This window comes from Vulpes vulpes, chromosome 1, assembly GCF_048418805.1.
Source record: "Vulpes vulpes isolate BD-2025 chromosome 1, VulVul3, whole genome shotgun sequence".
Classification (NCBI taxonomy): Eukaryota; Metazoa; Chordata; class Mammalia; order Carnivora; family Canidae; genus Vulpes; species Vulpes vulpes.
Window position 1 is genome coordinate 188,551,514 of NC_132780.1, and position 27,716 is coordinate 188,579,229.

At 33.5% G+C, this 27,716-nt stretch overlaps 1 protein-coding gene across 6 annotated transcripts in view; it reads left to right on the forward strand.

Moving 5' to 3' along the window:
* The window catches only part of GRIK2 (glutamate ionotropic receptor kainate type subunit 2), a 641,615-nt gene that overhangs the window by 581,706 nt on the left and 32,193 nt on the right, over positions 1-27,716 (forward strand). For all 6 annotated transcript variants that reach the window (XR_011997276.1, XM_072738083.1, XM_072738081.1 and 3 more), the window contains one exon: positions 23,743-23,968. Coding sequence is in view for 5 of the 6 variants with exons in the window: in XM_072738083.1 (XP_072594184.1) it covers positions 23,743-23,968 (226 nt within the window). In the remaining variant the exon portion in view is untranslated. The remainder of the gene's footprint in view (positions 1-23,742; positions 23,969-27,716) is intronic.

Below are 27,716 nucleotides of genomic sequence, written 5' to 3' on the forward strand. Positions count from 1 at the left end.
CAGTATATTTCCCCATTTATTAATGTTTTACTTAATTTCTCTCAGCAATGCTTTTTAGTTTTAGTGTATGGATCTTGTATACATTTTGTCAAAATTATCCCTAATATCTCACGATTTTGATACTGTTGCAAAGAGTACTTAAAAAAAATATTTCCCATTGCTAGCATATAGAAACAAAACTGATTATTTTATAGCCTTTGTGCATTCTAAGATATTTACTAAATTCACTTATCAATTCTAGTATATTGAAAATTTCCTTGAAGGTCACACTCCCTTAAATGTGGTACAGCCTATGAGATTTTGTAGAAATGCATGATTTTAATTCTTTGGGTAGAGTGGGGTGATCAGAAAATATATTTTAAGAAGGTTATTGAAAAGAAAAAAAATTGGAGGAAACTAGATCACTTTAAGAATTCTTAATGTGAGTTTGAGTGAGAGGTAATAAGATCCTGAAATACAGTAACATTCAGGAATAGATAAGGGAAAGGTAAATGACAGAAACATTTAGAAACAGAGTTTACAATCTGTTAGAATGTTATTTTCTTGACGTCTCCTCTCTGTGGCTCTATACCTTCTACTTTGTATTACCAACATTTGCATTCCAACATTTGTGTTCCTGTTAGAATCTAAGCTGCATGGAGGCAGAACATTGTATCACTTTTGTTTGTTTGTTGGTTGGTTTTTCTCACAGAAAATAGCATGAAAAATTTTATAAAAAATATTGTTATGAAACTGTAAAAATTAAATTGTATCAAAATGGATGGAATTCACAATTTTGCTTCTAGGTAATAGGGAGAAAAGTAGAAAGAGGTAATACCATTTATATAAATATAAGTTGGAAACAAAATTTTTGTGGAGTAGATGGATTCACTCTGAGCCAATTCAAGTTTAAGAGGCTGGAATTACAAGTAGATGGCAATGTTAAATAAATTAACAACATGTTTTGTTGCCTCCTAAGGGAGACCTGGATGAGAGAATTCCATTAGCATATTATCGTCCAAATTTTAAGTTAGTAATTTCATTAAAGGTGAAGTCAAGAGGAAAAAGGAAAAGGCAGAACTTCAGAGAAATCAAATTTTAGAAGGTAGGAAAGAAAAGGGGCACATGGGATTCCTGGGTGGCTCAGTGGTTGAGCGTCAGCCGTCAGGTCAGGGCATGACCTAGGGTGCAGGATCGAATCCCACATCGGGCTCCCTGCATGGAGCCTGCTTCTCCCTCTGCCTGTGTCTCTGTCTCTCTCTTGTTGCTCATGAATAAATAAATAAAATCTTAAAAAAAAAAAAAAGAAAAGGGGCACTTGGGTATCTCAGTCAGTTAAGGGTCTGACTCTTGTTTTGGGCTCAGGTCATGATCTCAGGGTCGTGAGATGGAGCCCTGTGTTGGGCTTGAGATTCTCTCTTTCCCTCTGCCCCGCCTCCTGCTCATATGTTTTTCAATAAATAAGTAAATAAATAAGTAAATAAGTAAGTAAATAAATAAATAAAATCTGAAGAAGAAGAAGAAGGAGGAGGAGGAGGAGGAGAAGAAGATGGGGGAGAAGAAGAAGAAGGAGAAGGAGGAGGAGGAGGAGGAGGAGGAGAAGAAGATGGGGGAGAAGAAGAAGAAGGAGAAGGAGGAGGAGGAGATGGAGGAGGAGGAAAAGGAGGAGGAAGAAAAAAAAAAAGACACCTTAAAATGGATTAGAAAGGTGGAACCAGGAAGGTAAAGTGTTGTATAATGCCAGAGTGAAGAGTGTACGTGTCAAGAAGACACAGTAAAGTTGTGAGAAAACTATTTTTTCTGTGGTTTTAAAGGTTCAATGTGCAAAAAGGAAGCAGTCATTTGAAAGGTAGAGATGGAAAAGACAAGGAAGAGAAAGCATACTCTTGGGAATGAAGACTTGGAGAGGCAGAAGAACCATGATCAAGCAACAGCACAGCAGGATAAAACACACAGGAGGCAATAATTCTGATAATATACAAGGTGGACATAAGGAATTTGAAACTGGCTTAAATGGCTTCAATGAGGTTGGAGGCAAGCCCATCTGATGACAGAGAACAAGTAATAAAATACATCAGAAAAACTAATTCTCAACTAATGTAAGTTATGGAAGAGTAGGTTTAGATCAGATTGTTTAAAATTGACCTCACAAGTGATTATTTGTTTAAATTAATTAAAATAGTGTGACTATTTTGAAGAATTTGTATCTAAAAAATTTTTATATCGGTTTTTGTTTTGATTATTTCACAATCATGTAGCTGTGTACTCTATGTTCCCTAAACACACACACACACAAAGAAAAACATTTGGCAGATTCAACTAATGAAATCTGTTTGTGTGTGTCTCTGTGTGTGGTTTTGTAGCATGGACTTACTTTTGTTTGACCCATTTTGAACAGTGTCCCTCTTTACTTTCATTGAAACGGTTATTTCTGGCAGGACTTTTATCTAAACTCCAAGTTTATTCCATCTCTGCTTATAGTTGTTTAAATTTAAGGGATTGTGTGCATCTACAGAAACTGCAATTCTATAATTCTGTACTATTGCTATTCCTAGCTTGCTACAGCTTAGGTCAATGTGATTTTTTAAAAAATAGATAAAGTTCTTGATTTATTTACCTTTCACTCTCTGTGAAATGCCTTCAACAGACTTTGTTAAAAAGAAGAAAGCTCTCTCTCTCTCTCTCTTTTAAAGATTTTATTTATTCATTCATGAGAGACACAGAGAGAGGTAGAGACACAGGCAGAGGGAGAAGCAGACTCCATGCAGGGAGCCCAGTATGGGACTCGATCCTGGGACTCCAGGATCATGCCCTGGGCCAAAGGGAGGTGCAAAACCACTGAGCCACCCAAGATCCCTGAGAAAGCTCTCTTTCCCCAAGTGGCAGCAAACGTTACAGATCGACAAAGCCTTTGAATGGAAGACAAGGCCTTCAGACTATTACCTAAAACATCATATACAGAAAAGTTCCTAAGTGTTTGATGTCATAAGTTTCTTTGTTGAATTAACGAGTATCTCTTGCCCACATATCCCCATTTCTGGCTTCACTTCCCGAACTTCTTTTAATGTCTGCTATGTATTGCCTACATGGACACACTGAAGAACACTGAATACTATTTTAGGTAGAGAATGATATCCTAGAGTGTCAGATGCCTGTCAAAAAGTTGCATGCAATCTCTGAAGGGAAAATGACTAAAAATCATTACTTTATTTTGGAGACTTTGGAAATCATGAAATGTAAAAATTAGACATATTTGCTCAACTAGAGTGCAATAAATAACTACAACTTCATGACAATTAAGCAATATTTTTTAAATGACATGGTTGGTAGGAAAGAATTTGAAGAAGACTTTATTTCAATTGATTATTTAAATAAGAATGCAGCTTCTCTTCTAAAAGTAAGCAACACTTTTAAAAATAATCTGTGAGGCATTCTAATGGTATTTTTTTTGTTGCTTGTAATAAATTTCAAATATTTTGTTTTTTTTCTTATAAAAGGATTTTAAGAAATCATTTTATATGCTTTTCAGTTAATTACCTAAATTTTTTAAAGCAAATAAAATTTGACTTGGCTTCATTTAAATAGATTATTTGTTAGTAGCCCTGACTTAGGCAAATTAATTGGTTTTTCTAGCAGTTCTGCTTACTTTTATCAAGTCAAAAAGATGCTATCAGCCAATATTTAGGGCTGAAGTTAGTCAAACTGCCATCTCAGAACTTGTGTTTACCATCTGGTTTGATGCTTTCTTGACATAATATCTTTTTGATGGATGGTGTAACAGGAAACACTCCATCAGCAAAGAGCGTTCCTCAACATCTGCGACTTTTTTTAGAATCAACAACAGGATTCTGGTGAAGGAGCTGTAACACCTACCTCAGAAAGCGCTAACTTAGTGCTAACTGGAAAGCACACTGCGTCTTCTCATGGCTATCACACTGGCCCCGAATAACATTCTTCCTCAGGTGCCTGCATTTCATCTGGGTGGGTTCAAATCCCTCTCTGCCACCCTGAAATGGATGCAGTTACTTCTCAAATGTAGGCATTTACTCTTTAGCTTTCCTAACTGTGTGAGGGGCACCAGCTTTGTGTGTTAACTGATGATTGGGATTTGGATCAATCTCTTCAAGTTGATGCCTCTTAACCAGTTTGGGGTTATGAGGTACATGTCATGCACACATCCCCACCTGAACCAAGGCAAGAGTGTTGAGAATCACAGCCAGAGAACGGCTCTTTCTTAAACTGTCTTTAAAATATCCATTCTTATCTTTTTATATCCCCTTGTAGATCAATCATCAATTGCTTCTAGATCACCTGTGAAATGTCTTCACGATTGTCTATTTTACACTTAGTATCTTATGTCAATTTTTTCTTGGCTCTTCAAGAGAAGTGTCCAGTTTAACGTTATGTTACCCACACATTTGTTAAAGAGATTACAGGCTAATCTGCTTTTTATATAAACATACTTTTTGCTAGATAAATACAATGTTTATAATAAAAAGATTTTAGGTTAATAAGACTACATTGTGTACAAATTTGGTAAATTATGTACAGGAAATGAATACCATCACACTAAGGAAAGACCTCAGGAGACTGCCTTTGTGATGTGACTACTAAGAAAATTTTTATTTTTTTATTATTTATTTATAGATTTTATTTATTTATTCATAAGAGACACAGAGAGAGAGGCAGAGACATAGGCAGAGGGGGAAGCAGGCTCCATGCAGGAAGCCTGATGTGGGACTCGATCCTGGGACCCCAGAATCCTGCCCTGAGCTGAGGGCATACACTCAACCTGCTGAGCCACCAGGCGTTCCTGCTAAAAAATTTTTTAGAGCTTACATTTTAGAAATGGTTTTAGGATACACTTACATACAACACAAGAAAACTCACTCCTTTTTTTTTTTTTTTTTTTTTTTTTGGCTTACAGATACATTATTTTACTCCAAATCCTTTGATTTATTTTCAAAAGGAAAATTTACCCTAATATGATTAAAATTGTGAATAAAAAGGATAGTCAAAATAATATAACATCTTAAGGCAATTCTAGAAAAAGAATTTTTTTTTTAAAATGCAGCAAATTTAAAATGAAGTGACGGTTTTAAGGATGAAACAATGATTTGCCTGTGAATTTGACAATATTCATATAAAAAGGTATTGTTTCATTTTCTCTTTACAGAGAACTATACACTTTCTGGACATGGTCCCAAGCAGTCACATGAGAGTTTAGAATATAACGAAAACATTTTAGTGAAAAGATTAATGCTTTCTAAAAAAGACCTCTACTTTTTTGTCCGTTATCTTAGGAAGGATAGAAAATCTGGCAGGTAAAGATAGCTAACTAAATAGTAAGAGTTTTTTTTTTTCTTTTTTAATAGTAAGAGTTTAAAGCATATTGTATGATAGTCTTAAGTCCAGTTATTGTTATTGTTTCCCTGGCTACTAAGTATCAAAGTAGAGAAGTACTTTGTTTTCATAGAATTCCTAAATGAGTGAGTGCCAAATTGTTGTTACATATACTGAGCTCTATACTCTTTACAGGATGAAGGATTATGCAAATACATTAGAAATAAAAAGTTCATCTATGTTACATTTATTGAGTTTCAGTTTCTTTTCAGATAATTTTATTTATAATGTAATTTTTACTAATGCTATTCATTAGCTTTCAGTTATGAATTTGTTCACTTATGCTTTTATAGAATTATAATATTCATTAATAATAGTGGAGGTGATGACCTAGGGTTTTGCTATTTTAACTTTTTAGAGATTTATTGGTATTTTTACTCATATTCCTAGGTTAGTTTTATTTTTTTCATTTTCCACCATATTTGTAGTTGTTTCTTTTATTTAACTAAATTCATCAATATCTAATTTAATGCATTTTGAGTCACAACAGAGCTCCCATCAGATTGAGAAAGTTGAATTATGGTTATAATTTTTTTAAGTGACCTTGAAAGTTCAACCCAATCTCAAATGTTTTTTGAATTGCAAAAAGGTAATTTTGTGAGGTAAGTAGTTTGTGGTTTAAAAAGAAGATTATGCCTTTTTCATTTGTTTCAACCACAATATGGCCAGGCTGATGCTGACACATTTAAAGATGAAAGTTAGGCTATGAGTACGTCAGGAAATTATCTTGTTTTTTTCCAAGTATAGGTCGATTTAGATATTCATCCAAGTAATTCTTACTGTTTTTTACATTCATTGGCATTGTCAAGAATAATTCTCCTCATTGGGCTCTACCTCTTACTATGTGATCTTTGATAAGTCAGTTTTCTCAGCTTTAATTGGAGTTAAATAGTATCCTTCTTATTGTACTATTGTGAGGATGAAGAGAAAGAGAAAGGAAGAGAGAAAGAGAAAAGAAATTCTCTTTTCTAGTTTGTAAAATGGATCTTTCATTTCATTTTCCTTTATTTTTGTTCTGGTTATAATTTGACAAATTGCTTATCACTTAGCTAGGTAACATTTTTAAAATAAAGGCCTTTAAAGCATTATAAAAAGCTTTACGTACTTTGTTAACAAATTAGAGGGAAGATGGATTTTTCATCCTAAAATTTGATAAAATTGGCTGATTAAATAAGAACACATGCATATATTTACAGAACCATACTTCAGAAGCTTTGTTTATTTGTTTTAAGATTTATTTATTTATTTATTTATTTATTTATTTATTTATTTAAGAGAGGGAGAGAGCATGAGCAGGGGGAGGGGCAGATGGACAAGCAGATCCCCGTTGAGCATGGAGCCTCACATGGGGCTCAAACCTATGGCCCTGAGACCATGATCTGAACTGAAGTCAGACACCCACCCAACTGTGCCAACCCTGTTTCATGGATTTTTTTTAAAATACAATTTACTTTGTACTTTTAGAATTTATTCTAAAAATGCAGACAGTCCATCTGGAAAAATTGAAAGTTCAATGCATTACATAGAAGGTTATCTATGACTCAATGAAGTTCAAGGCTGGACCTATTTGGAAAATATCATAGGTACTGGTATAAAAGCTTTCATTTGATTTACTCTTCTTGAGTGACTGTGGTGTAGAGAGAGATCTGGCATAGAAATCCCTATTCTGGAAACTACTGACCAAAAATAAAGCCTAAGTTTTTGCACATTGGAACAAAATGGAATCAGACCTATAGTCACCCAAATATAGGATTCTAATTCACAGATGGAAGCTATTTTTTAAGTAGGTGCCAAGTTGAATACCTGTATAGAAGAAGAAACAAAATTAAATGCCAATATGATTGAGGCAGTACATCAGAGACAACACAAAGACTATTGTTTACCAAATTGTAATGATCATTGGACAACAGAAAGTGAATACTAATTAAAGGCATAGCCACATATAACCTAACTATTTCCACTCTATGGTTCAGATGGGAGAAGATTCTAGTAGTCTAGTTTGTGTCAAAAGAAAAGATAAAGTCATGGGGAAAGTAATTTTAGTTAAATACAGAAGTGTTAATAGTAAAATGCATGGAGATTGTTTCTCTTACTGTCTTTGGTGGATAAGAGTGTAAAGTGATAAGCCATATAACTGTATCTCCACTTTGCCTTACCTGTTCTTATTGGCATTGCTGCCTTGGAGAAACCCTATTCTGTCAAAAGGTGGATATTTTCTAATGTTCCTTATAAATTGGCCTGGGATTAGATTAGTTTTAGCCTCTAGCTTCTTAAAATAGTCTCCATGCACTCTCCAGTGGATTTTATCCTGCTCAGGGGATATAAAGGGAGTTGAACAGGTTGTCAACATATCATGCACACACTGACACACCCACTCACACACCCAAACTATTCTTACCATGTTCTTAAGATTAAATTTAGTTTTACTTAGGAATCACTTAACACATACTAGGAATGATCATTTTTGGAAGTAACTTCAGAGGATGGTTTTAAAAGCTATCATTTCAGTTGTACTATGCATATAATTCTGGGGTTTGTTTTTGGTTTTGATATTTCTACTGGATTTTTTTCCTTTGGTATTTCTTTAGGTTTCATTATGTATTTTATTCTTCAGCATAAGTGTTTAGGGCATTTCTTTCTAATCTTCTATTTACTCTGTTAGCCAGAATCCATTGTTTTGTATCTATTTTACTATTTTACTTCATCTTATAGTAGTTATTTTGGAAAGTATATTTTGACCTATTCCTAAATCACTGCCTTCAATAATACCAAAGACTAATTACAGAAAAGCAATTTCAGCAAAACTGTGCCTACTATTATAACTCACAGAAACTTGCTTTAGCATCTAAGTTAAGAATCTACCTTAAACTTTGGACTAGATGGTTAATTACCCTCATCTCACTTTGCTCATTTTTGTGATGGATATCACAAAACATATCTCACAGGAATATGAGAATTTAAATAACATAGTTTTCTTAAAATGCTTAACATAGCATTTTGTGTATAAGTTTTGAATTAAAAGTTTTAGGAAAAGCAGCTAAGAATATATGATGTATATATTATTATAAGTAGCAATATTACCCAAGTCTTCCTCTAATGGATTCCAATGGTAATTAGTCTATTATTTAAATTTATCTGCATGAAATGAGATTTAATAAATTCTCACCATTGATCTGCATATTTCCTTCAGCTATTCTATAATATCTACATGTAATTAATAACTTTCAGAATTTACAAAATTAAATTTTAGAATTAATAAAATTATATTATTGAATTTTTCCCTAGGATTCATTTTTAATGAGTTTCATAGCTAATTGTATCATTTCATTAGTGCATTCAATTCATTCTTTCAAATAGTTATGGAAGTGTCTTTCTGTCAGTACCTGTAGTAAGTAAAAAGATACACCTAGATAGCATAACTCAGTAAGAGTCATGAAGAGTACAGAAACTAACCAAATAATCACTAAATAGAATGTATAATTAAAATCTACAAATGTTGCCTTCAATGTATCATGAGAACACAGAGTTAGTCTAGAAAGGCACAGGGAGCTTACCAGTTGAATCAGCCCTATTGAGAATTCACCAAAAGCTCCATTAACAACTTCTTTGGGGGATCCCTGGGTGGCGCAGTGGTTTGGCGCCTGCCTTTGGCCCAGGGCGCGATCCTGGAGACCCGGGATCGAATCCCACGTCGGGCTCCCGGTGCATGGAGCCTGCTTCTCCCTCTGCCTGTGTCTCTGCCTCTCTATCTCTCTGTAACTATCATAAATAAATAAAAATTTAAAAAAAATTAAAAAAAAAAAAACAACTTCTTTGGGTCATATGGCTAACTTGCAATGAACAAGAGGGTAGGATATGTATATTCTGTAAGAAAGAAATTTGTTAGAAAGCAGTAAAGAGAAAACATGTAGATTACTAGTTTTGCCTGTTAGAGTTTTGTAGCTTGGGTTATTATTAGCTTTCAGCTTGGGAGTAACATAGAGCCTTATTGGTGAATTAATAAAGTGTGAGTTGACATGACCAAGTTTGAGATTTAGAAAGACCATTCTGGCTCAGTATAGAGAATAGGCTGAAAGGGGCAGCAGTAGATGTGAACAGAGCTGTTGGGAGAGGATCTCAGGAACGCAGGAATAGTTAAAAGCATTACATGTTGGTGGGTGACAGGTAACCTGAAAGCAACAACAACAAAATTCATCTAAATTTAAAAATATGGAGGTCATTAGTATATTTCATCAGATTTATTAAAAGAATGTGACTGGAAGACAAAATAAAGTGGGTAGAGGACTAGGTTGGAAATACAGAAATGTAATAATGAAGACAAATCTATTGTAAAGAGGAGGAAAGGGAAAGTATGGTAACTGTCTGGTGAAAGAATGTCAACTAGACAAGGGGAAGTTAAGATCCAAAAGACTCAACCATGCTTAAATGTTGTCAGTTAAAGGGGGAGTGAAGTGAGAAAAATAATTATGTGAGATTCCTGAAAAAGACAAAAGGGTGTGGTGGAATCCAAACCACAGATGAAGGATTCACTCTGGGAGAAAGGGAACAGAAAGAGAAGAGAGATTGCAATATAAGATATAAGATTTTTGTTACAAGGGTATTGGCTTGGTCGTTGGGTCTGTTCCCACGTGTAGTTTCACTTTGCACTCTGAAGTAAAGGCAAGGTCAACTGCCAACAGTGAATGAGTCCACAAAAGATTTTGAGTTTCAGGAAAGGAGAGAAGGCTGAAATTGACATTGTAGAGAATAAGCTGAGAAGTTTTAAACTTTGGACAGTATTGAGCATCTGCACACTTTGTAGTATGACTTTTTCCAGCAATACTGTGCTGCTTTGACACAGATTTAGAGGAAGTAGATAGATTTATTCAGGATTGATGTGAGGTTAGGTGGTCCAAGGAATAGAGGGAGTTTGGTGAGTTTAGGATATTTGCAACATTAATTTTGGAATTACAGATCCTGAGCTCACTTGAACAAATAGAATATAAAGAAGTAGAAAGTACTAATGAATTGGAAGGTAGGCCATTAATGGACACAAAGTACCAATGAGCTTGGAAAATGAAAACAGTAAAGAAATTTAATAAGCACTCTAGGAAAGGAAGAACTTATAATCATGGAGTAAGATAGATTTTAAAAGCAAAGAAATTTAGGTGTTGATAAATAAACTATGTGACCATGGATTTGGGTGGCTAAGGCTCTACTAAGTCATTGGAAATAAATGTCAAACAACTGTGAAGTCACTCAGAATTTTCAGTGGAGGATGAAAAGTGGTGCATTGGAGCTGGCTTATACCGACTTGCAGGAATTAATGTTTTCAGGAATTTTATAGTTTGATTGGTATCATGTCCATAGCTTAAAATGACAATAGTGGGAACATTTAAACTATAAAAACCAGGAAACACTAAAATCTGGGCCTTTTCCCCTTTTGCAGGAAGCCAGTCATTATACATTTGCTAGCTCATTGCTGATAGAAACAAACTGGGTCCTGCAATATTCTAAGAATGATGACAATACTCAGAAATGAGACTGTTGTAAGAGGTATTAGGTGGTAAGACTGTAGTGCATGAGTCTTAGAAGAGTAGGGTTTTGTACCTTGGTTTGTTAGTAGAGTGGAAGTTGGAGTTGGAACAGTCATGACTTAGAACTGAGAAAAGAACAAAGAGGACAGTAATCCTACCTCCCATCCTTGAGATATGTGTGTGTGAAATACATTCTAGAATTTTCTTTTAATACATTACAACTACATTTTAACATTGAAATGGGACTTAAATTTCTGTATGCAGTACGTTGATGTTGCCTTCTTTATGCTTTGCTTTAAAACGAGGCCAGTGATATTCTTTTCTTTATTAAATTAAGGCATGAATAGAATATGAAAGAAGTAAATCTACTTAGTTATTTTTCTAACTAGACATATTCTATTCTTTGATAGAAGACATCTTAGTATTTGTATAGTTTAACCCATTTATTTCACATATGAGCAAATTGAGTTCTAGAGAGATGAAATTACTCACCAAATACCACTTAGCTTGGTGATGCCATAACTAAGGCTAATATTTCTGTCTTTTAAATTTTAGCCCAATAGAAATAATTCCATTGCATTCATTTATTCATTGATATGTGCATTTTTGGTTCATTTATTCAAAAAATACCCATTGGTATACACAAGACACTGTTCTAGGCCTAGGGGCAATAAACAAACCAAGACAGATATCTCCATCTTCATGGAGTTTATCTCATAGTGGATGGAGATTGAAATTGAACAGATACATAAGTAAAAATAGGAAATTAATATACTACATAGTTATTAAGTTCTATGAATAAAAATAAAGCAGGAGGCATATCTGTGAGCAAGGAGTGGGAATATAAATAAGATAAATAGTGGAAGTTCCCTTGAAAAGGTGATATTTGAGCAAAGGTCAGATGGAAGTGCAGGAATGAGGCACACAAACGTGCAAGGAAAGGGTTCTAGTTGGAGAAATTGGCAAGTTCAAGTCCTTAGGTTGGGGGGTTCTTCTAATTAAAATGTACCTTAGGTCAAGGATTCACATAGTCATTAATACAATTACTTTGTACATATTAAATTCATGAATAGTATAGTCAAATGGGCTTATCCATTCAGTGAACGGAGATTTTAATAAGGCCATTCATCTCTTCTCCCTTAAGTCTCTAGGATTCAACCTGAGTCCACTTATTTATTATCTAGAAATAAAACATTTATTTGGGGTATACATTATGTATGAAAGTTATAGCAATACAAATATTATACATATCTCTAAAATATTTTGGTGAGGTTTCCGTCATCTCCCAGTAAAATTAAGAAACCCCAGGAAAGGTGCCGGCTAAAAGTAAGAACAATGACTTTTAAGAGTTTCAAATGTTGAGTCACCTGGGTGGCTCAGTCAGTTGGGCACCCAGCTCTTGGTGTCAGCTCAGGTCATGCTCTTAGTGTCATGAGATGGAACCCACTGTTGGGCTCCGTGCTCAGGAGGGAATTTGCTTAAAGATTCTTTCTCTCTGCCTCTTCCCTCATACTTAATGTCTCTCTCTCTCTCTCTCTCTCTCTCTCTCTCAAATAAATAAATAAATCTTTAAAAAATTCAAATATTAATTTTTGTAGTGTATGTGTGTGTGTGTGTGTGTGTGTTTATGTGCTTCAATTAGAGGAGAGTAAGACCCAGAAAAACTATACCTGATTTGAATCTTAATGGAAAGAAAATTACTTTCTCTGACTTTGTCATGTCTTCCTTCATCACTTTAGGTTGCACAGTACCTGTCATTTTTCATGGCATTTATCACACCATTTCATAATTCTTAGTTTGCTTTTCATGTCTGATGAGACTTTAAGCTTTGTTAGGACGGGGGCCAGGCTTTGTTTTTGGCTAATCTCTGCATGCACAATGCCTGGCATGATCTGTTACACCCAGCTGGTGCTCAGTAAATATTAGAATGAAAGAACAACTGAGTAAATGAATAAGAAAGCAAATGCTTCCATATTTCTGAAAATTATAAATTATTCTAAAGGTAAAGGCATAAAGAGATTAACATGGTGTGCAAATTCTGCAGTCGTAGCATAGACTTACGTTTCTCCATTGATTGATTACATGAAACTTGAGCTAAGAATAAAACCCTGATATCTTTAGAGAGCTTGATAGCTTGTCAAAGTGACTCCATATAATTTTTTTTCATTTATTCGTCATAACATTTCTGTGAAATTGTTAGGGAAGCTTTTTATTAGAGACAGCCAAGATATTGTGACTTAATCAAGGTCTTTTATTGACTTTGTGAAGTCAATTTTCCTAATTTTATTGAAGTCTGACCAAATGACAGTAAAATATATTGTTGATTGCTATTATTTATAAGAAAAGGAAACATTTGACCAGAGTTCAAGATGTCTCATTTAAATAATAAAATGCAATAACCAGAAGACTTACCATCAGGGATTCTGAATAGTACAGAATGAGTTTTCAACTAGGGGCACAACCACCTAAAAACAATAACCGCCTTTAATTGCACCAGATCATTTTAAACCTGCTGCCCAACAAAATATGCTCAGTCATAATGCTTTTATTCTTCTGTTAGCTCTCAGTAACATTGAGAAAAGCATTGTTTCATTGTCCTTCTCTTCAAATATCCTGTTTTAAGAGATTGCAGATGCCTTGAGATAAAACTGCCAGAATTGCTCCAAGGACTGACAGGTTTGCTAACAACCAAATGCTTTCAGATCACTGCACTAGCCTCAGATCCATCTTTGATATGAACCGCATATGGCTTCAGTCCTGTTTTCCTGAATTAACTCTAATTTCCTAGTGACCAAGGTCAGATGAGTCCAGATAGGGCTCAGCTGTTCTTACCTAGCACATATGTTCCAGTATTGTTGGTAATTTATTTACTGTAATAAAAAATTAAAATGCAAATCTCAGCCAAATTCCCCTTTACCAAGGGAGACCTTGGTCTGGGCTATTTTCAAACCATGCAATAGGGACTATTACATGTGACTTTTTCAAAATAAAATAGGAAAAATTATTATAACATTTATATCCAAATATTTATGTGAATATTAGAAACAGAATTGGTCATGTGAAATTTACTGAGAAGGAATAATTTGAGTAAGTGTCCAGCACAACTGAATTTACTTTGGTATTTATGAAAAATGGTCAGAAATTCCTGTCTCTTCTCTTAGTAATTTCACCATATTCAGCCATACACTAAAGTCCAATGAATTCTGACAGACATTATAGTTTAGAAGGCAAAACATCTTTTCATGAATGTCACAATAAGTGGATTCTTAACAGAAAGTCTTTTTTAGGTTATTTCAAGATGTTCTGGAAGTTGTTCCACTCGATTAACATTTTTAAGGAATCTGGAGTTGTTGTCAATACTTCTAATATTATATGTAATAGACCATATCAAACATAGTACTGGACTGTCTTTGTATTCTTGATACTTTGTGGCTATGATAGTTCAAACAAGATTAGTGTTAAATATTTTTCATTTCATTCATGAAACCCTAGAGCATTCATAAAAAGTTAATTTTCAATAATTCTGGAGGTCATACAAATCTTGATAATGTTGTTTCCTTATTATTTTTAGGCCAACAGGGTAAATGATCACTATATGTTTTCTAAAATTTTAATTGATATTTGACAGCAAGCAAAAAAAATAAAGATGAATAATTCATTTGTGAATTTTTGTGTGTGTGTACTAAAGAATTTAAGCCAAAGATATATATATTTTTAAAAAAGATGGCTTTGTATAAGATGAAATATGTTTTTCCCAATAGGAAAAGATATATGCAGATGGTACAAGATGAATCCTTACTTTCTTAGCTTTCATAACATTTTACAAGAGATAGAAACAAAATTTCAAAGCAGTATCCTTACAGTAATATCTTATAAGTTCTAAAAATCTTTCTCTAAAATGCTCAGGAAAAACACTGACTGAAACCATTAGTTATTTGAGATCTGCAATGAGCCAAGTAATTTTAGGTTGCAAACTTTGAGTTCTGTCAGAAACCAAAACTTAAATTTTAAATCATGAAATAAATATACCCTTAACTTTTCAATCATTAGCTATTATGTTTAAAATATTTTAAGTATTTACACTGAATGCTTTTTTTTTTTTTTTAAAGCACAGATCATTTGGCATCACAGAGCACATGGCATCATTTGTGAATTTTTAAAAAGTGTTGTATTTCTTTGTAAGTTTTATTCCTAGAAGAATATTTTCTTATCTTTTGTTGATGTTTCCTAGCCCATAAAACTATTATAAAAAAGGCAATGCTTTATGAACTAGTTTTGTTTTGTGCTGATGTAGCAAAAACCAAATCAGCTTACAAACCTCAGCATTTTGATAAAATAAACACTGCTAAACGTTGACATCCTAAATCCATCCTATTTAATATAGAAGAAAAAATGTCTTTAATGTGAGGCACAAAAACAACAAAAAAATTGATTCTAGTTTTCAATTTTAAATATGCTTTTTCTCTGTAGTGCTTTGACATTCCTACTCATTTCAAGAAATATCTTTGAGCCATGATTTAATTTTTTTGCTTAACTTTATCTAAATTATTATGTACAACATAACTGCAAAGATAATACTTAGGAATGTTACTCATTTTTGCTAAAGAAGTAATTTTCTTATTATGTAATTAAAATTCTTCTATAAAATCATGATCTTATAAATCCAATCATCACTTTTCTCTTTACAAACCTACTTTCACTGGTAATTTTTTTTCTTGTGAGGTAACCTTAGTTTTCTCATCTGTGTAGTCAAGGAGTAAAATAAGATTCTTTTTCATTAATTATTTATTTTACTTGGCTAACCTCTACTTGAACAACTTCTGTATTATTCTCTAATTTGTCATTATCCCAATGCTTTTCTTACAGAGAAATATGTTATTTCATGCTTAGCTCATTACTTGACTTCATTTTTCATATTTCTCTTATATAATACATTCTTTTGGAAAGTCTTTCCTAATCAGTTTGGCAGCAGTGATGCACAGGTCAAGCTGTGTCCCAATTCCTCCATCTTTCCTGTCTACATTCAGTCTTAACCTCTCTAGAACTCCAACACTAGAAAACTTTCAAAGACTGTACATTTTAGTTGAGCAGCTTCATTCCCATCCATGATTTTAACTTGTCCCTTGATGATGGTTGGTGGCTACTTCGTTGAATGAAACCAATCGTAAATACAGCAGGTTAAGCAAAACATAGAATCTGTGGTTCTTTCAACGTGTCCCATCTTTCACCTCCAATCTTTAGTTCTCATTCCAACCTGATATGTCCTTTTTTCCAAGTGATGTTACATACAACTTTCACACTCAATATATGAATGTTTGACTCTTAGTTTCAATTTTAATTACATGCTTACTGACTTTAAATGAGTTTTTATTCCTAATCTTGAATCTTTTTTTGTTTTTTTTGTTTATTTTTCCTAATCTTGAATCTGTACAGCTTCCACTTATTGATTTTAACCTTGAAGATCCTATAGTCTATTTTACTTTGAAAACATTCAACACTTTTAATCTTATCAAAAATAAATCTAGCTGATGCTTCTTGTTTTCTCCTTACACCATACGTCTTAGAGTATCAGTTTAATTCTACATGTGTTTAATATAAATATTTTGAAATAAAAAGTCAAGCCAATCGCAGTGTTTTAAATTCTCTATGATTCTCCTTGAGATCTTGAGATTCACCTTATTAGAAATTTTGCATTATTATTGTCTTTTCTTTCTCTGGCTTTTTAAACTTCTATTTTTCTCCTGAAATCTCTTCATTGGCACTTAAACATGCTTCAATCTCCTTAATCTTTGGAAATCTGACTTAAACCAAAATATTCTTCTATCTACTGCCACAGATCTCCTATTCTCCAGAGTCTTACTTACTGATATGTTTTTTTCCTTCTTTTTTGGCATTTACTGGCTCCATTTAACTTTCTCCAAATCCTTCCTTAATCTGCTTCTATGTGACTTATAAATACTTCACTCCACTAAATTAGCTATTGCTAAAGTAACAAAGGAACTCTCTCTTGCCAAGTCCAAAGGCTATTATTCAGTTATCATTGTACACTTATTTTTTTTTGGCAAATCACAATAGGTAAGCATTCCTTTATTAAACATCTTCTTGCTTTGATTTCTGCAGCACCACAATTTCCATATTTTCTTCCTTAATCTTTGTTCACCTTTTTGTGTGTCTCATTTACAAGCTCAGTTTTCTCTGCCAGACACTGAAATTCGAAATTGCACTAAGTTTGTTCCTAGGGTTCTTCTTCTTTTCTCATATACCCACTACTTTGTCTTGTATATTCAAGAGGACTCCAGAATCTGTACTTATAGCCTTGACCTTTCCCCTGTACTCCAGACTTAGATATCTAACTTCATTTGACAGACCCATTTAGATGTTTCTGAAGTATCGCCAACCTACTAGGTATAATATTTTCCCCCAACCTTCTTTTGATGTTATTTTTTAATTTCTTGGTTTAAACCATAAACCAATGAGTCACTCAACCTAAACCTCTTTTTACTTCTTGTAGTTTAATAATGACCAAACATTAGCTGTAACACACACACACATACACACACTCATACTCACACACCCTTTGAAGTCTTAGTTTTCTTTTTATCTCCAACACCACTTGCCTGGTGCAAGTACTGTTTCCTACCTAGATTTCTGTGTGTTCCTAAGAGCTGTGATTAGGGGCATCATAGCCATCTGTATTTGTTAAATGGTCTTACCCAAAGGAAAAATAAACTTTTAGTGCCTTCATGACAGGAGGTAGTTTTATAACTTAAAGTCCCCACATAAATTAAGCTCCTTTCTTCCCAGAGAGCCTGGATGGTAGAGGTGCTTCCCTTCTTTGATGATTGTAGTTCAAGGATGGCTCCTCGGTCCTTGAGAAAGATAGTTCTGGACTATAAAGCTGATAAAAGGCTTTTAAAAAGATTTGCATCTGAAAGATGCAAAAGAAGAATTTACAATTACTATTTTCTAAAGTGAGCAATGTAAGAAAAAGAAGAGAAGAGACCTCAGTGGTTAGACCATCTGGATTCTGGAAAGGCCAGGGTAAAAATGAGGTCAGTGGCTTGCTCACAGAAAGAAGCCCATCTAAAGTTGAGAGAGTTGAGGGAAACAAGTCATCTTGGTCACCCTTTACCTATTTCTCTGTCATCTTCTAGTACCATACCATGTTCTTTGACTCTCTGTGTCCAGCCAAAGCGTACTTCCTTCTGTTATGCCAACCCACTAAATTCATGTCCAAGATGCCATCTCTTAGCTGCTTTTTTCCATGTCTAGAAAGTTATTCACCTCTTTATGTAGCTGACATGGACTCAGGCTTCAGATATCAATTCATGATCCTTCCTCAGGGCATTCTTTCCTGCTTTCTGTCTTTTAATTTTTTTCCCCTGCTTTTTTGGACATTTCTTTAAACTTTGTTTTCTATACTTTCATTTTAAGTTTTCATTTATGATATTAGATTTAATATCTATTTGTTCCCTAAATGTGTTTTCCTTCAACAGAATCCATTTATTTATTGTTTTTCATTTATGCAGTATCATTTACCTCTCTGAGGACATTTATGCTATTTTGTTTGTTTGTTTTTTTCTTTATATTCATGTTAGAGGCTCCCTTCAAATATCTGGTTATCTTTGGCTGTTTGATAATATATAACAGACTCTAAAAGGCTCACTGGAAACTCTGGTGTTTTCTAAAGACTGAAAAACTGTGAGCTTTGTTATAGGGTGATGTGTTGGATCATTTTGTTGGGATTCCATGATATAGAATTGATGTAGTGTAATGATTAAAAACATGAATTCGGTAGCTAATATGCCGGTGTTTTATTCCTGGTTTTGCCACTAAGTAGCCACATGAATTTGGGCAAATTATTAACCTCTTTATGTTTTAGTTTTCTCATTTGTAGGATGGCAGAAAAGATACTTATCACCTAATAGAATTCTTATAAAATTTAAATGATTTAACATTTATTTTTTGATTTAATATTTATAAATAATTTAGAATAATGTCTCACACATTATGCTGAATTTTATCTGTTTTTTATCTTTATCATCATCTCTCTGGTGCAGCTCAATTTTGCTTGAAAAGCTTTTTATTGTCTCTACTAGTAGAATTGTAAGGAGCAGGATAAAAACAGGGCTGTCTGGCCTCAACATTGGTTGTAGACTCCAACTTGTTTCTTCTGGTTTCAGTACAGCTTCCCCTAGCTCATATGTATCCAGTGTGTTTTTGTTTCGTCTCCAGAGAATAAAACCTCTAGTCCTCTGTTCGTGTGGGATGGAGTAGTCACCATGCTGCCCAGAGAAAGAGGGTGGGCAGAGATTAAGGATCCAACTTTTTTTTTTTTTATCCAACTTTTTAAAAGACATTCTTTCAATAAATTTTACTTGTGTTAGAACTTTGGTCATTCTGGCTTTGAGAGGGATATAGAAATGACAATCATTGAAAGTTTTGTGGGCAAGAGAGGGTTCTAAAGGTTACTTAGCTGAGTTACGATTCACCTCTCTGCTTCTCAGCTTCCAAAATCTTGTTTCTGTTGTACATTGTCCCATTCATTTTTGCCTTGTGGTTTCATACCATAGAAGAGAACATGTACTGGAATATGGTATTCAACTTGCCATCTCTCCCACAGTTCTTGGTATTTTTTAAAGAAAAAATTAACATAAGAAAATTTTCTTTTAAAAGAAAATTAACGTACAAATAATTTGATTATAAAAATATTTTACTATGGCATTGTGTGCTTACGTGTAGTGTCTTATTTGATCCTCACAAAAACACTGAGAAGTTGGCAGATATTTCACTATTATGCAAGCTGAAATTCAAAGATATTAAGTGGCTTGCATAAGAACATAAATTCCATTAATAAGATATATAGCTAATGATCATTACCTTTGACTCAGCCTACATTATTCAGAATCTATATATTACTTAAGTTATAAGTAACCAATTATTTCTGAGTGGTTAGGTTGATAGAGAAAAGATCATCTTAAGCTTCATATTCAGCCTATGAGTTTGTTCAGATAGTTTGTTCAAATACTTTGTAGGCTGTCTTATTCACTTAAAGGATTTCAGTGAAATTCGTGTTGTATGACCTTTTGTTTTTAAACCTGATGCACTAGATTCTCTTCACTACTAAATGTAATAGAAGTAATAAAATTGCCAAAAGATGCTAAAGATTAGTATGTCTTTTCAACTTTCTGTAGAAATAGGTAAGAGTTGAAAAGCATCTCCCCCCCACCCCCTGCACATAGAGTCTACAGAAGTAGTAATGATTTTAAATCATATTTCTTGTGTATTTTCTACATAGAGTTGTGTTTTCTAGCCAGAAATGAGAAGTGCAAAGAAATGGCTGTGCTAAATTGGAAATTGAGGTCAAAAAATGACAACAAATCAAACAAGCCACATAGAATATGTGTGACCAGCAGACAGTCAATATTTCTGAGTTGAAATGTTTCTTATTTGAGTTTTTTATTTTTTATTAAGAAAAACAAAACAATTTGGGTGACATTTCTATCTAAACCTATTCTACACTTTTAAGAATAATAGGAATATTAAAAAAGGAAAGTTGAGTAAAACTGCACAAAAATCATAGACAATAGATTCTTGAAAATCAGAAGTAAATCAATAGGGAGATACCTGTGTAGCAATGGAATATTGGAAATGATTAGCTTCTAAATGAATATCAATAATAATTTCTAGGCAGTACTCAGAAATAAAATGAGTGGAAGAAAGCATTCAAAAATTTTTTATGGGGGATCCCTGGGTGGCGCAGCGGTTTGGCGCCTGCCTTTGGCCCAGGGCGCGATCCTGGAGACCCGGGATCGAATCCCACATCGGGCTCCCGGTGCATGGAGCCTGCTTCTCCCTCTGCCTGTGTCTCTGCCTCTCTCTCTCTCTGTGACTATCATACATAAATAAAAAAAAAAAAAAAATTTTTATGAAAATACATTTTGTAAAATCTTTATTTCATCAATTAAAGGCTGTATTATAGATTAGATATTTCAAATGTAAAATAATTCTACATTCACATTAATTAAAAGTTAAACTATTTAGATCTGTAAAGGCTAGATTAGAAATAGTTTTTAATTTATTTGTTTTCAGTTGTTAAAAATGTTTGATCTGTTTACACAGCAACATATTAATAATGGATATGTTATTATACTGTTAAAAATTTAATTCTCTTTTTTAAAATTCCTTGTGATATATAGTCTTTAAATTAGAAAGTACTACTTCTAATATTATACAATTTTATAACATATTATGAAATTCTAGTATATAACAGAATATTATAAAAAGAAAAACATAATTATGTAGAATTTTATAAATTAATAGACATATATAAATGATTAGTGCCATTGTAAAATTCTGTTCCCCCCCTCTGAGACAAAAACACTAATGTTCAAGTTTTATTTAATTTTTATCAATGAATGGAATGTGTTATCACAAATTGGAAATCATGTAACTAAAACAATAAAAAATTTATTGTTAATGTTCTTATAACTGAAACAAAGGAGAGAATTTAGGCATTTTATGGCCAATATGGGTAAAAATAACTTTTTGTACACTTTCTTGTCTCTGTAGTTTTGACCTCAGAGACCACGCCCATGTAATAATATTATACTATCACCCTCTGTTAAACGGTTATATTTTATTTTTATTTTTTTTAATTTTTATTTATTTATTTTTTTAACAAAGGACAAGACTATCCTTTTTTTTTTTAATTTTTATTTATTTATGATAGTCACAGAGAGAGAGAGAGAGAGAGAGAGAGAGAGAGAGAGAGGCAGAGGGAGAAGCAGGCTCCGTGCACCAGGAGCCCGATGTGGGATTCCATCCCGGGTCTCCAGGATCGTGCCCTGGGCCAAAGGCAGGCGCTAAACCGCTGCGCCACCCAGGGATCCCAAATGGTTATATTTTAAACTATCAACTGTTGAGTGTGCAGTTTTGATGACATACAACTGATGAGTGTGCAGTTCTGATGACATACATTTTTAGATTTATTATTAATGGGATTATGTATCTATCTATTATCAGCTATAGATTTACTACATCAAAAACTATATCTAGTTTATTTTATTTATTTATGTAAACTCTCCTTGATCTACAGGTGAGCCTTAATTTTTATTTTGTATTTAGGTCTTTCTTAATGCCAAGCCTTAGGAGAAAAATTCTTTACCTTTGAAAGGAAGTGAATTTATTCTGGCTATCCTCATTGTGTTACTGATTTGAAAAGTCAAATGAGTCTGCAAAATCTCACTATTGGCTTAACTATTCCAATAAGGATTTCGTCATAACCTTAAATATTTTTTTTCATTTTTCTTTCCTATTTCCAACATATGATTATTTTCCTTTAAATAATTGACATGCCACCATAGCTTCTCAAATTTGTAATCTTGTCAATTTTATTTTAGATGTTATAGCTACTGTTTTTCAAAATTGAGCCACTGGCCTTTTAGCATGTGTTAGTGTTTCACTGGAGAGCAAAGGTTTGCAATTCTACTCTGTTCTAGCCCTAATACTATACTTGTTTTTAGAAAGCAATCATTGTACATTTAGGGTTTTCCCCCCAGTAAATGTAAGGTTTTATTCTTCTATTGTCATTGAAATAGTGCCAGAAGTTTTCTAAATAATAATGTGCACCTACCATCTAGTGGAATGAATGGTAATATCTCATTTAGAACCTGGCCTGGCACAAGTAAGACTAAATGCATACTTCAGCTGTAAAAAGAATGCATATCTATTGATTTGAAAATAGTTTTAACTTTTTATGACAGTGCAAGCAATATAGTGAATATTTTCCTTTATTTGTAGCTTCAGTATTTTTTTTTTTTTTGTATTTGTATAAGAATTAAGTAGGATAAGGGTGCACTTTTCATTAGCAGATGCTAACCTTTCTCATGGTTGTTTTTACCTATACCTTCTGAATGAAACCTATTTCTTTCCTTTACTAGTAAAATCCTAGTGAAGCCTTATTGAGAATTTTCAGTTGGATATAAAAACTTCAATTTTATTGGTCCAGAATTCTTTAGTTAGTAGGTCTGAATGATAGATTTCCTGTTGTCCTGTGGCAGGCTAAAAGAAGTTCTGTGGTATCCAGATTGTCTCCTAGTAGAAATTTTTATTTGTAACAAATTATTTTTATTTGTTCAGCCCATATCTTTGTGTACTTGGAGGATAATGTGACATCTGTCTTATAGTCAACCACACTGGGAAAAACAAAAACAAACAAACAAAAACTCAAGGTTTTTTAGTGTCAGTTGGTGTCCAGTGTCTGTGTCTTCCAAATTTGATGTTATACAATGTTGAAAGATAAAACTAGACACAGGAAATACTCATGTGAGATACAAGCACAAAAGTTCCTTCTATCAATCTTGTTTTCTCTTTTTTTTTAATGGCCTTCTATTATTTATTAGCAATGCATTTTTGAGCATTAAATTATTTTCGATATGTTTGTTAAAGAAATCAGTGTTATACCGGAAATATGAGAAGAGGAACTGCTACAAGGAACTCTTTTGCTAAAAAAAAAAAAAAGATTTTATGTTAAAGAGAGAAACACAAAGAGAAGGGCAGAGACATAGGCAGAGGGAGGAGCAAGCTTCCCCACGGGGAGCCTGATACAGGATCCCAGGATCACAACTGAGCCAAAGGTAAAGACTCAACCACTAAGCCACCCAGGTGCCCCAGTGAGGAACTTTTTATACAGATTTTGATTTCTTCGTTTAAATATTACTATTATTAGTAAGACTATTATAAGGTATTATGAGTAAATGGAATATAGTCTGCTCCATCTAAATATTGTAGGATCACATGGAAACCGAGGAATATCTTTCTTACGTATTTTATTTTTCCCTAGAAATCAAAAATATCTACGTATGACAAAATGTGGGCCTTCATGAGTAGCAGGAGGCAATCAGTACTCGTCAAAAGTAATGAAGAAGGAATCCAGAGAGTCCTCACCTCTGATTATGCTTTCCTAATGGAGTCAACAACAATTGAGTTTGTTACCCAGCGGAACTGTAACCTGACACAGATCGGCGGCCTTATAGACTCCAAAGGTTATGGCGTTGGCACCCCCATGGGTAGGTTTTATGTCAGTCACTTGTTCTTTGCTCATTCATCTCAGTTGTGGTGAGGAGGAGGAAAAACAGTGCCTCCTCCATATGCCATTAGGAATTTTGCTTATAACAAATCTACCTTGTTTTGTTCTGTCACTATATGAAATCAGGAAGCAATTGGGACATCTGCTTCTAAATAGGTGAGTAATGAAAGAAAAATTGATTTCTGCCAAAATGTCCAGTAGACATTTTTTTGCTGTATCAGTGTTGAAAAAACCAACATCAATATAAAAGACCTTCTCAATTCTACATTTTAAAAAAATCTTGTGAATAAAAGTTTTGGCATTTTATTTTTTCAGATTTGTGTTTTATGAGTATAGTGTTTGACTTAGAAAGTTAATTAAAAGAATAAGCCACAAAATGGTTCATTGGTTTCTGTGGATATATGTTTTATTGTTTTATTTTAGGGAAGATAATTGCTTTATTTAAGAAAAATAGCAGAATGTTTACCAGTAACATATCTAGAATATTTGACACCAGGATCAATTATTTTTAACATCCTTTTCCTTTCATATGACAAAATTATTTTCAATAATAATCATGAAATGAAGGATTAAAAAAAGAAGTGAAAAGAAAAAAGATAACAGTTGCCAGAAAAGACAATGAAAATTTTGAATTATTGATCTTCATATATGTGTATAATATATATGAATATGTATATATATCTGTATAATAAGTGCATTCATACACAATATTATAGTACCATGTACATATGGTGGGCATAATAATTGTTCCCCCAAAATGTCCATGCCCTAATCCCCAAAATATGTGAATATGTTATCTGAGAAAAGGGACTTTGCAAGTGTGGTTGAGTTAAGGATTTTGAGATGGGGAGATTACCCTGGATTAACTAGGTGGGTCCTTATAAGGAGGAACAAGGTTTGGAGTCACAGTTGAGGGGACAGGATAATGGGAAAAATGAAAGGAAGAATGTTTTAACCATTTGGAAGCCTGTAAAATAATACCAGAGATTGGGTGGCGCCTAAACAGCTGAAATTTATTTTTCACAGTTCTGTAAACTGGAAGTCCAAGATCTAAGTACCAGCCGACTCCTTGTCTGGTGAGACCTGCTTCCTGTTTGATAGCTGCCTTCTCACTGTGTCCTTACGTGACAGAATAGTCAGGGATCTCTCTGGAGTCCCTTTTATAAAAGCACTAATCTCATCCATGAGAGCACTATCTAATGACTAGTCACCTCCCAAGGGCCCCACCTCTAAATACTATCATATTGAAGATTCAGTTTCAATATAGGAAGTTGGGTGGCCACAAACATTCAGACCATGGTGTCAGATAGTAGATAGGAAAAAGAGACTGAGAGTGATTTGAAAATGCTACCTGCTGAACTGAACATGGATGAAAGGGTCACAAGCCAAGGAACACAGATGACCTTTAAGAGTTAGTCTAGAATGCAAGGAAACATTCTTTCCTAGAGGTTGAAGAAGGAATGAAGCCCTGCAGACTATCACTTTTAAGACTTCTGACATTCAGAACTATTACAAAATATATTTGTGTTGTTTGAAGCCACTAAATTTGCTATAGCAGAAACAGGAAACTAATACTATATAGTACAATGTATTTTTTGAAATAAAGGGGAAAACAGCTATTCATTGGCCCATCACAGTAATAGATAATAATATTATAATTTTTCTGAGCCTTAACTTCTGCAAATTTGTTCATGAATGGGTCAAAACTGATCTTCACTTGTTTACATTTAATAAATAGCATAACCATTTTTGTCAATTTATCTTTACTCATAAATTTAACTTTAATTTTGAATAATTGAACAATTTCTTTCAAATAAATGTATATACAGTAGTTAGAAAGTTGGGTATAGATTTATGAAAATCCAATTTCATAAAAAATTCCAGAAATTATGAGACTATAAATGTCTTTGTTTCTTTGAGATCGTTTCTAGCAGCTTTCAAATGTCTGGGAAGTCCAAAACTTTTCCACCATAAAGACTTCACCAAAAAATGTCTACACTAAATTCTATCATATTTGGTAAAGTTTTCTTAAATTTATTCATAGTCCAAAAAAGTTTGGACTGTCTTTGAGAGAATTTTGAGACACTAGCTCCTATAACACTACATATTTATGTAGTAGAACCAAATAATGATTCCATAGTCACTATAGAAGTGAAAACAAGCAAACAAAAAACCCACAAAACCTTGGATTCATACTCCCCATTTATGCAAGTGTAGCTGAGATCACATGTATGGGGAGTAAACTATATAATGGAAATTCTCCAAAGAGAATACAATATTTATTAAAGAATAAGAAATTAAATATATGTCAATTCAAAGCTTAATAGAAGTCAGGTTATTAAACTCAACAGTAATAATTTAGAACTTTGGTGCACAGAAGATATTTTTGAAATGGAATATTTTATGACATGTTTGACTTGTTAGTGTGTGGTGATAGTTGATATTCTTGTTGTTTTTAAATTCTGTACGCAAAACATCTTTACTGCCTGAACCAAGGAATAAACTCCCAAAGCCTTGCTGTCGTTACGCCAATGTATGTAGTAATTCAGAAGTTTTATAATGAACGTTAATATATGATAAATGTTTATTAATGATTGAGTTTTCATAATTACTACTTGAGGAGCAAAACTTTGCTGATGGAGTGCTCAAACTATGGTATTCACCAGAGTTAGATCTGGTGTGATTCTTTCCCCTCAGTGAAAATTACATAATCAACTCAGAAACTTCGTGAGTTCATGTACCATTTATTTGGAATTTGTAATGAGTGACTTCTTTGCCAATTTTTCAAGTATACTTTACTAATTTATGAAATGGAGTATAAGCAAATTTATATTTTAGGCAATAGACTGATAAGGTGCTATTAGTATCAACATTTGCAACAACCTTGCAATTCCCTAAAGGGTATTATGCTAAGTGAAGTAAGTCAGACTGAGAAAGGCGAATACAGTATGATTTCACTTATATGTGGAATCCGAAAACCAAATGAACAAGGAAAACAAAACAGGAATAGACCAATAGATACAGGAAACAAACTTTGCTTAGCAGACATGAGAGAGGTAGAAGGGCAGATGGACTAGGTGAAGGGAATTAAGAAATACTAACTTCCAGTAATAAAATAAATGTCATGAAGATGTAATATACAGCTTAAGGAGTCTAATCAATCATTGTGATAGCTTTGTATGGTGACAGATGATAACTAGACTTAACATTGAGGTCATTTTATAACGTATAAAAATATTGAGTCACTATGATGTACACCTATGGCTAATAGGATATTGTATGTCAATTATACATCAATTAAAAAACAAACTATCATCATGCAGTATTATGCACAATGATATTCTAGATTTAGCCTTGCTGTTTATTGTAATCTTGGACAAGTCATATGAAAGTTATGACTCCTGGAGTTCATTTCTTTTTCATAGTGAAATAAGGGACAGCTGGGTGGCTCAGTGGTTGATCATCTGTCTTTGGCTCAGGGCGTGATCCCAGGGTCCAGGATCCAGTCCTGCAATGGGCTCCCTGTGAGGAGCCGGTTTCTCCCTCTGTCCATGTCTCTGCCTCTCTCTGTGTCTCTCATGAATAAATACATAAAATATTTTAAAATTATAATAATTATAATTAGTAAAATTAGAGGGTTATTGGAAGATCTAAGGTTATTTAATTTAAACTTATAACATTTCTTCTGATAAGGTGCTTGACAAATTCTGAGAGTTTGTTCTAAACTG